Source organism: Triturus cristatus, chromosome 12 (assembly GCF_964204655.1).
Source record: "Triturus cristatus chromosome 12, aTriCri1.1, whole genome shotgun sequence".
In the NCBI taxonomy this organism is placed as follows: Eukaryota; Metazoa; Chordata; class Amphibia; order Caudata; family Salamandridae; genus Triturus; species Triturus cristatus.
In genome coordinates, this window is record NC_140595.1 from 710206458 (window position 1) to 710217869 (window position 11412).

At 46.4% G+C, this 11412-nt stretch overlaps 1 protein-coding gene across 1 annotated transcript in view; it reads right to left on the bottom strand.

Moving 5' to 3' along the window:
* LOC146780370 (hydroperoxide isomerase ALOXE3-like) overlaps positions 1 to 10260 on the bottom strand; it is a 250144-nt gene extending 239884 nt beyond the window's left edge. Inside the window, exon 1 of the mRNA XM_085638542.1 lies at positions 9992 to 10260. Coding sequence (XP_085494668.1) covers positions 9992 to 10138 — 147 coding nt within the window. The 5' untranslated portion in view covers positions 10139 to 10260. The remainder of the gene's footprint in view (positions 1 to 9991) is intronic.
* Between the last annotated feature and the right edge of the window lie 1152 nt (positions 10261 to 11412).

An 11412-nucleotide genomic window follows, 5' to 3' on the forward strand; every position in this document is an offset into this window, starting at 1 on the left:
GAGGACTTAGGTGAAGCTAACCCCACCCTGATTTGCTGGTGGTTTTCATGCTGAAATCACACTCACTTCAGTTTTGAACATTTTAATGAAGGAGCCTCTACAGACAATCTAAACAAAAACGAAACAACAACAAAACGAAAGGTTGGTTGAGATTTGAAAAGCTTTTTTGATGGTGATACCTTAAGAAATAGAGTCAATATTAGATGAAAGACTTATTATTTGTGTGTTTATAGGTACCATAGCTGTCGGTACCATTCATCAGACTGGTGAGAATGCCTGCTGCAGTGTTGCTGTTGAGTAGATGAGCCACAACATCTTTGACTCCACAGACTCTCTCCATTCCAATCCCCTTTCCGCTGGGATCTACCACCAGAGCAGTGTTGCCTCCTGTAAACCAAGGGCATGGTTGGAGGTTTTGGGAGGTTTGGGGAACTAGTGTCGCCACCCCATTGGAATCGTTTGGAATCCAGGTAGGTGGCTTATTGACACTGTAGTTCTTGAGGTTCATCGGGTCGACCAAGGGTTTCTTCAGCAGGGGGTCGATCTCTGTGTGTTTACAGTCTTTAGGGAAGGTGGCAGTCTCGATGGAGCAGTTGATGGTGCGGCAGAGTTCGGGCAAGATAGAGGTGCCAGCTCTGTTGAAGATGTAGTGAGGGCAGGGATCCAAGAGTGCTTCGGAGTCGATGCTATTCATGATCCTGAGGGTGTCGTCGAAAGTGAGGGTGGTCCAGTTGGGCAGGGTCTGCTGGTGTCTGGAGCCATTGAGTGGAGTGGTTGAGGGTGGGGTGGGTGAGTCTTGGGTTGGAAAACTGTCATGTATCACCTTGATCTTGCGGTGGAAGAAGGTGGTGAGGTTGTCGCAGAGGTCTTGAGATGGGGAAATGTCAGCTGTCTCTGTGTTTGGTTTGGTGAATTCTTTGATCACTGTGAAGAGTTCCTTGCTGTTGTGTGCCTTGGCATTGATCCATTCCTGTATGACTGCCTTCTTTGATGTTCTCATGAGGTGGTGGTGTGCGGTTACAGCAGTTTTGAAGGCTTAGTGGTCTCCTGCGATGTTGCTGCTTCTCCATCTTTTCTCGAATAGTCTGCAGCTGCACCTGGCCTCTTGGAGGACAGTAGAGAACCAGATGACTTTCTTGGAGAGCTGCTTGCCAGAGGGGAGCCAGTGTGCTGGCACAGTTGGAGATCTGGAGCCCATGGATGTCGGTGGTTGGGTTTTGCTGAGGGAGGAGGTGAGCTGGTCTTCGGTGACCTTGTACCAGCTTCTGCGAGGATAGCAGTGGGCGTGGTGTCATATGGTGGGTTTGGTGAGGGAGAAGTGTACGCAGTGTGGTCTGTCCAATGTGGCTCAGAGGTGTGGCTAATGGAGATGTTGTTGCTTGCGGAGAAGATGGGGTCAAGCGTGTATCCTGCTGAATGGGTTGGAGAGGTGACTAGTTGTTTGAGTCCGATAGTGGTGACGTTCTCCAGTAGGGATGAGGTGCTGTGGCTGTCGAGGTTGTCCATGAGGAAATTGAGGTCCTCGAGGAGGATGTATTTCCTTGAGGCAAGAGCGTGGTGAGCAATGAAGTTGGCTATGGCTTCACAAAAGGGGGGCAGGGTCTGGGAGGTCTGTAGATGAGGGTGCCACAGAGGGTGGTGTACAGGTTGGTCTGGATCTGGAAGTAGTGGTGGAGGTGTTCCATGTCAGGTGAGTGGTCGTCAGAGCTGGTTGTGAGGCAGAGGGTGTTTTTGTGTACAATGACGATGCCTCCTCCTGTCTGGCTGACACAGTCCTTGTGGATGATTTTGCAGCTGTTGGGGATGACGGTTGCGATGTCCGGGCTGAGATGGGGTTCATCCAAGTTTCTATGAAGAAGGCAATGTCGGAGGAGATGGAGTCGAGCAGGTCCCAGATCTCCACACTGTGTCTTTTGAATGAGCGGGTATTGAGTAAGATGCAGCTACGGTGGTCGAGTCCGGTTGTTAAGGGTCATTCGGTCGGTGGAGTCAGATGTGAAGAGGCATGAGAAGGCACAGTTGCGGAAGGTGAACGGGTCTTGGGTGTTGTTTAGTGACACGAGGTGGCAGGCATTGGAACTTCCAGGGTTGAGTGCATCGTGTGTGCTGGCTTTGTAGCATTGGGGGCCATGGGAAAAAGTGTCTGTGTCGATGGGTGCAGCCCAGGCACGGACAAGCACAAATGGGCTGGCCTTTGGGGGGCCACCGGCGCATCTGCAGAGCAGCCACCATTAGGTAGTGTTCGGGAGGCAGGAGGGCTGGTCAGCTGGGAGGCAGGAGACAGAAATATGGCGCTTGGAAGGGAGCAGGGTTGCGGGGATTGAGCAGTTGTGAGAGCGGGAATCGGAGTGCGAGTAAAGAACAGAAGTGAACAGTGAAAACAAAATGCAGCTCAAAGAAATACAGAAAAGGCAATAAAAAAAAGAAACAACAGCAATAGAATAAAAAGAAAAGAAAAGAAACAGCAGACAGAACAAGTTCTCACCTCTTGGCCACTAGGGACGAGGCACTGGCGGGGGACTGCGGGTGGAGGAGGGCCTCAAACTATGGGCCTAGGGCTCAGGATGGCAGACTGCTACTACGTGGAGCTGCACAGTGGGGTGAGCAAATACACTCTGTCAGTGGGGTCACCAGTGAGGTGGACATGGTTATGAAACAACTGCAGAGTGGAAAAGAAACACTTTGGAATGGACAATTCCTGAAAAGATAAAACAGGAGTGCAGAAACTTTGAAAAAATGGAAATCAGTAACTGATGAAAATGATGAAAAGAGAAGGAAAGATAGGAGTTCAAGGTCTGGCATGTAAAGACAGCAGAGAGTTAAAAGGACGAGTAAAGAGAAGGACTAAGGTGGACAAAAAGGAGAGCAGAGATTGTTCATGGATTAAAGCTAAAGCAGGAACAGCAGGACAGAAAGCAGCAGGCCATCCAGAAAGAACTGAAGAGGAGAAAAAAGGAAGTAGTGAGAGCAGCGAGTGGTGAGAAAAGAAAGGTAAGCAGGGACAGCAGGAGCGAGAAAGAATGTTATGGAAAGAGAGCAGGAAAATGGACAGGAAAGAAAGAAATGAGGAATGCAGGAATAACTCTCAGAAGAAATTGTGAAAGTGGAACAATGCGCAATAGGAATAGACACCTGGAAAGGAGAGAGAGCAGAGAAGGCCATCATTGCCTAGTAAGACAGCATGTAAACACAGCAACAGACACAGATGTGCCACGTTCAATGGGCTACAAGTGCTTCAGGGTCACCCCAAGGGCATAAAGCAGGCCCCAGCAGCCAATGCCACGCAGAGGGGTCCCCAGACATCAGGAGGACTGCATTCTACCCAAGGCCAATGACCATCTGGGATACATGGGATACTCAGATGCCACTCTTCATATTCTACAGGGGGCAGCCAATAATTTTGCATTATGCCACAGAGTCTCTCCAGCAGGGCTGTTGCAGCTTGTAGAACAAGGTTCTTGAGAGGTGAGCTAGGATGCGATATGGATGGGTCCTCAATGGCAGACTCTTACCAAATATTTCAGCAGCTCATCCAAAGGTTGAAGTGCATAACAACTTAGAGTAGGACGGTTATCTTAAGTGCTAGAGGGTGAAGGTGACGGTGTTTGGGGCATGGCCAGGAACATGGCTAAAAAGAACATTCTGCAACTACGCTGATGGCTTTACACCTTCAGGTAAATACATATACGATATAATGCACACACCATAATTGAAAAATAAATGTTGGTTAAAGTAACTGGTGGGAAGGCATTATTTTATGTTATGAAAGTTTAGTTGGTTAATGTGGTGACTGCAGATATCTGTGTGTGTAACTAGATATACACAGAGCGAAATCCTGGTTAGTACACTTGAGAGCAGTGACATGTATGAGTTCCCACCCTGTGACTGAAAGCACTGAATATGCAAGTTATTGTTTTTAAATTTGAGTTCACAATATAAATTAGGCTGCAGCAAAATGTGCAGAGATTAAGGGCCATTATTTAGACTTTAGTGGATGGGATACCCTGCCAAAACATGACTGATCCCATTTGCTGTATTACTATAATGCACCTGTATTATGACGTAAAGGACATCGGTCACATTTGAGACAAAGTACCCTGTGCACCAAGCTCTAAGGAAGTCCCTTAGAGGCATGTTTAGAATGTCCCTGTGCCACTTTTTGCGACGCTCCGGTGGCGCTGTGTAATGCTCCATATTTACAAGCCAGCGCTAAGCCACTTTGCGTGGCTTAACGTGGCCTTGTGAATATCTCCTGTATGATGCAGGTTTCTATATTAAAGGGGCTGTAATGGGTGTTGTTGTGGGCATTCCCAGAAACACTCATGGCTTTTTGACACTGCCCCAGATTTACAAGTAATCGTAAATCTGAGACAGCGCAAAAAACGTATGCCTCCCCAGGGGAGGCGTAAGGGTGGCGCAACCAGGAGAAATACATTTATTGCTCCTCATTTTTTGCTCTTCCTATGTGTTCTACATTGTGCAACACAAATAGAAGGTGCAAAACGACATTAATGATTGTTTTTGTGCCGGAAGGTGTCTCTTCCTGTACAAAAACAATCCTCCATGCAACGCAAGATTGTTTGCGTGGGCGCACGGCTGCTGTTTGTGTGCCAGTGCAGGAGTGAGTACAGGAGTTCGCCATATTCTTGTAAATACAGTGCATTCCTTCACTTGGACAATGACGGAGCTTGGCACAGCAGAGTTGCTGGTGCCGCCGCACTGTGCCATTGTCTCGTAAATGATTCCCTCAGTGTTATGATAAAACAAGTATTTTAAAAATGAGCATTTTTAGTAATATGCAATCACACTATACCTAATGTACACCTTCATCTTTATGTTTTCATTAGGACGTACTCAAGAATATCCAGCTGATAATACATTTACATTACCTCTCAAAGAGAATCAATCTTTGGCACCATGAAACTTCAAATGACTTCATTGGATATTCTTACTACTAATGCACAGCCTAAGGTGTTCCACTGCAGCTACCTATTAGTTCCCCTAATGTCACATTGCTATGTTGCTCATCTTCCTGGATTCGCTGTCCCAAACCCACACCTCTAAAGGATTACAATATGGAGAGGCAACAAAGAATGAAAGTCTCTTCAGTCCAAATGCACAGGAAATCCCGAAATCTTTAGAATTATTCTTTGTTGTTCTTCTGATGAATGGCATAAAACACAGCAAAGCAGCCAACGCGTTTCACCCTTAAATCACGAGCGTCATCAGGGCTTAAGTCCTAGAGGTGAAATTCAAAGCTCATACATTTTCTTTTTCGGTGTGTTGTTACACTCAATATTTTGCACTGAACAACAGGTATTGTTACGTATTTTTGCCGTGTTCAGCATTAAGGTACTAAAAAACAGGTTCTATTGTCCAAAACTATCCATTACAGCCATATACTGGTTCTGAAACAGCTTTTCCTGATTAACCAGTTGTCCACATTTACAGTTCTTTGAAGTAGCAGGAACCCTGGCAAGAAGGCATATTTACTCTTTAGCTGTCTCTGCCCCCTTTGGCTTTTCAGATGGAGGCAGGTGAAGGCCAGCATTGTCCATTTTAGGAGAGTTGTTTTTTTTTAACAAAATATATGCGAACTGTAAAAGATTGGGAACAGGGATCCCAATAGCACTTGCTCACTGAGGTCACCGAAAAAGCCATTTGACGGTAGGGGACAGCTTTGTTTGTTTTTTCATTGCTTCTAGTGCATTATGGTGTCGTGCTCTCCCTGCCTTTCCATCTCACTTGCAAGGTGCACGTAAAAGACATGGGCCCCCATTCGGAAATGTGTGGAGGGGAGTTCAGTTCCAAATACTAGAAAGTCCGGTGTGCCTACATGCATATTTACTAGGTGTTGGGAACAACAAATTCAATTTTTCTGAGCTGGAAAATCCAGCAGGCAAATCAATGTGGGAAAGGCTATATTTTAGCCTGGACCCCTTCCATAGCCCCTGTCTGAACATCAGCTGCCCCTCCTAACTTCCCCCTTCCCAGCCCCTCCCTCCACCCCTGTCTTACAACAGCCCACTTTTACTAGTGTACCTTGAACACTTTTACCAACTGCTCAGAGAGGGTGGTAAATTCTTATGCTAAACCCCACGGAAAAGGGAATACCATGCAGCATACCACCTCGTCCCCTGGGTCCCATTTAGTGGGGATTAACTAATAATTGCATGGTACTGGTCGGCTATTACTGCATGGTTCTGGTAACTACTGGTGCAGAGTTTGCACCCCACCAGTACCTACTAGCCAGGGTGGGCTACTTAAAGTGGCTGGGGACAGATCAAGAGGGCCAAAGGCTCAGTATCAGATAACTACTTTTACTAATACACAGCAGGGGTGCTTCACCACATTAACTTTAAAATATGAGGAACGCTAGATTGCATCAGAATGTAATGAAAAGGCAGTGATATTGTATTGTATTATGATCTGCAAAACACTTTCTTAACCCTCCAGAAGCTCAAACCACAGAAATGTTGTTTTGTTTTTGCTTAGTGTTTTGAACCCATTCATATCAGGCACTATTCAAACAGAAACTAAACATAATAATGATATATTCTATCAGCAGGTTTGATCAAGGACCAGTGCCTTCGCCCTCCAAAGCCTGTACACTTTCCTGATCCCAGGTAATAGTTGAATAAAGAATAATGTGGGGGCTGTACTCCCCGTTGTACCTCACTCTAATTTTCTTCTCACAGATTTCACCAGCAAAAGCCTCTCTGCCGCATAACCTATGGCCACACTGAGGTATATTAAGCACAAAAAGCTGCTCCTAAAGTAGTGACCACTGTGAGGTTTGGGTTATACTGAGAGTGGAGACATCTCACAAAATGTAACGGACTGGTCTCACACACCACCTGGTGTCATGCTTCATCATTGACCAGTCCTCGCCCTCTAAACCTTGGTTTGATAGAGGGCGGGCATACACCTGATGACAGGGATGCACTTCTAAACTAAGTGGGGGCCCATGTACAAGTGAGTGTAGTTAAAAATCATTATTATCCTTGTTGTGTTTTTTAATGTGAAAGGTAACTATATGATATTAAAATCAGATGACGGTATGTGGGGGAGTTAATGTCCCCTAACCATTATGTGAGAAGCCGACATGTTTCTGCTGTGTTGGCCCAGGTGGGTCCAGGGCATTCATCAGGACCTAAATATATATATAGAGGGGCTCCGTTCTTACCAACTGGTGGCAAGAGAATACCACTCTGTGGGCATGATCATTGTCACGCTCCACAATTGGATGGCTTCTAAATTCAAGCCTGTAAAAGAAAATATTGAAAAAACATATATAACAACAAACCATCATCGTGGTGGAGTACTGAACACAATACATGCACTGTTTTAGTAATACGTGAGTGACTACTCGTGTGACATATGACACTCTTTGTGTACACGATTTCAGAGATGCAAATAGTGAGAACAAGGGTCTCACTGTTCTTACCCTAAGTACCAAAGCTACTTACAGGAAGTCGCGCACCTGATAATAACTTCCACAGCTGAATCATAGCTAGCTCAGAATACCGCACTGAACATGCGCGCATGGGCGCCAAGGTTAGAGCAGGCTTCCCTTTTCAGGGACACAGGAAACCACGCACCTGACAACACCTAGCATCACCTGTGAATCACTTTACACCAATTAACTCAAGAGGATGCACTATATATAGCGCGATGACTTTCTCCTCATTCCTACATCAGGGAGGAACAGGAGCAGTCGCCTAGAAACCACGCGGGAAACTTCCCTTGAGGCAGTAAGGGTCTGAATGAAGGCTGAATGAATGTATGGTTAATCTATCCACCCCAGGTATAAATGTGGATGAATGCAATGTGAGCTTTTTCTTGTCGCAGACCGCATTTTTCACGCCAATTGTGACCTGTGTTTCTTTCAACAGGGTTTGACAACAGGGGTTTCCCCTCTCCTCCTCCCAAGGAGCAAGTAGCTTTGGTACTTTGGGTAAGAACAGTGAGACCCTTGTTCTCACTATTTGCATCTCTGAAATCGTGTACACAAATAGAGCATCACATGTCACACGAGTAGTCACTCACGTATTACTGAAACAGTGCATGTGTTGTGTTCAGTACTCTACCACGATGATGGTTTGTTGTTATATATGTTTTTTCAATATTTTCTTTTACAGGCTTGAATTTAGAAGCCATCCAATTGTGGAGAGGGACAATGATCACGCCCACACAGTGGTATTCTCTTGCCACCAGTTGGTAAGACAGAGCCCCTCTATATATATTTAGGTCCTGATGAATGCCCTGGACCCACCTGGGCCAACACGGCAGAAACATGTTGACCTCTCACATAACGGTTAGAGGACATTAACTCCCCCATATACCGTCATCTGATTTTAATATCATATAGTTTCCTTTCACATTAAAAAAACACAACAAGGATAACCACAATGATTTTTAACCACACTCACTTGTGCTTGGGCCCCCACTTAGTGTATAACGCGTTCCCTGTCGTCAGGTGTATGCCCGCCCTTTATCAAACCAAGGTTTTAGAGGGTGAGGACTGGTCAATGATGAAGCATGACACCAGGTGGTGTATGAGATCAGTCTGTTACATTTAGTGAGATGTCTCCACTCACAGTATAACCCAAACCTCACAGTGGTCACTACTTTAGGAGCAGCTTTTTGTGGTTAATATTTATTGTTGGACGCTGCTAGCTCCCAGATCCCTGTGCCTCTTGTTCCCTTCTCCACACAGTGTGGAGCTCACGTGTTTTTTGATTTTCACACTGAGGTATATCTCAGGTATATGAAGTCTGAACATAGAATGTATGTCTATCTAGAGGCATGCTTCTGCTACCTAAAGCAAACACCTCTATGATCAGTTACTCAGGGTGCATTGCAAGAACGATGAAGAAAATGCTTCCACGTTTCTTTGGGCATTTTTCTCCTGGATGGTATCTCCATCAAGAAAGGACACCAGCACTGCGTGTAATAGGGTCTGATGCAAAAGCTCCACTGATTGAAATGTTAGCCCGACCCCCATTGGTTAAAGTGTTAGCCCCACCTCCATTGGTTGAGCTGTTTGCACTCTCCTACCCCCAGTGCTATGTTGTAGCTCATCGCTCTTTACTTTACAGTCACTAAATCCACACTTTTCTCACCTCTCTAGCTACCCTCCCCCTACAGACTGCACCTCTCACTTAAACTCCACTTGCTGTGCCTCAGTTATCTGTGTTGGGTCCCTCACCATGCTTCACCTCAGCATCCTTGGACTCTCTCTACATCTCCCTGTTCCTACCCCCATTTCTTTATCTTTACCTCACCTGTCTTTTAATACATCTCTTTCCCACCGGTCTCTCAATGGAGAGGTGTGGTGTAGTGGCCAGGGCAACTGACCTCGGAGCACAGGGTTCACAGTTCGAACCCACAGCTCAGCTCAGCAGCACAGGGTTCACAATTCGAACCCGCAGCTAAGCTCAGCACCATGTGACTCTGGGCAATAGCTCACTTAATTTCCATGATGGCCCCCAGCGCCTTGAGACTCATAAGGGTGAGTAGCTCCCGCTTTACAAATACGGATTTAACCTCACCTACAGGTGCCTCCCCCCTACGTTCCCTCCCCTGTCCTGCTCGCTCTTCCTCAACTCTCCAGTTCATCCCACCGTAGGGCTTGAATGTGCTGAAACGGAGTAATGAGTTTAAAACGGGTCTGAACACGGCGCACCAAACGTTCTCTTGCTCAGGGCCCCAAGTACCCGTAGGATGACACTGGGGGGACAGCACCTAACCGCAGGCACTTCGAGGGACTGGCGCGGTGCACTACGACAAAGGCCCTCACATTTATGAAAAACTGCAGAGGGTCCGTTGTGATAGCATTCATTTCAGCTTCGGTTCCTAGCGCTTCGAAGCAGCACATTACTCCCCCTAATTAATGAGGATTACAACAAGAAACGATAGTGTATAAATCACACACCTTACTGTTTCCACCCTCCCCTGCACACGCGCCCAAACCTGTCCGTCTACTTACAGCTCCTGGAAGGAAATCATGGCCAAAGTGATCAAGAAGGCGCTTTTCACCCTGGCCCTGGGACCCCACCAGGGTGATAGAGATGGAGTCCAGGGTCCGGGCATGGAGGGCCGTGCCGGTCACCACTTGTATTTTGTAGTCAGCCATGTCCTCGAGAGCAGCTCAGCGGTACTGGGCCAGAGGATCTGAATTCCTTGCCTTTGTAAAGAATGCAGCTGCGCGGGCTTCTTTATAAACACCCGGCCCGACCCTCACAAGGAGGCCGAATAAAGATCTCTCTCGGGTAGAAGTGGGCGCGGCAAGAAAGTAAGAGGCAGAGCCGAGCCAAAGGGCTGATGGCTCTAAGAGCTCGCGCACGGCTCAGCTTTGAAAGTTTTGCTTGTAAATCTTGCAACAAACGTGAAAATATGACAGACTTCTCGAAGTTCAAAAAATGTTTTCTTAAAACACATAGTACCTACAATTATATATTTGCATATGAAGGTATTTATTACAACGAATGGTTTTTTAACATGAACTTTTTTTTGCATATCTCTTTATTGAAGTTTGCGTAAAATCAACAAACAAATAATGCAGTAGGATCACTCTGTGACAAGTGCATGCAAATCCGGGTCGGTCCGGTTGCATCTAAATTCTACAGCGTAAATGTATAAGTAACAATAGTAGAGCTTGCATTATGTATGTCTACATAATAACCACGGGAGTGCCAAACTGTATCACCAACCAGAACACTTCGGGGCAGATTTACAAGAAAGTGACGCATCTGTATAGATGCATCACTTTCCCTGCGCCACCCTTGGAAACCCGTGCGCCACCATAGATGTGCCGTATTTACAATACGGCGCACTATGGCGCAAGGATTGACAGATGCGTCAGAAATTCTAACGCATCTGTTGGCGGAAAAGTCACGCATTGCTGGAGTCGTGTCGCAAGCACGACGCAAATCCAGCAATGCGTGTTGAGGCCTATTTCCATTACAATGCGTCACTACTTACGCCTGCTTCAAGCAGGCGTAAGGTTTTGATGCAGTAGCATCCTAAAAGTGGCGCTGTGAAATCTTGTAGATTTCACTGCGTCACTTTTGCGAGGTCTTCCTGAGTGGGAACGCCCACCCTGCATACATTATACCTGAGAAAGGTATAATGTGACGCAGGGCTTTACAACGTGACGCATCTTCCTAGATGCGTCACGTTGTAAATAGGCCGCATTTTTTGCGCCGCCGTTGCGTCAAAAAAAGTGACGCAATGGGGGCGCTGGAAGGCGCAAGGGGCTTGTAAATCTGCTCCACCGATTGTACTGCGGTGTAGGAGTTATTGAGTTAGTGGGAAGACCAGTGACACTTAAGCATTGAGCCAAACACCATGTCATGGCATACTGCATAATGCCATTCTCCCTCATGCTAAGAACCCCATCTGGGGATC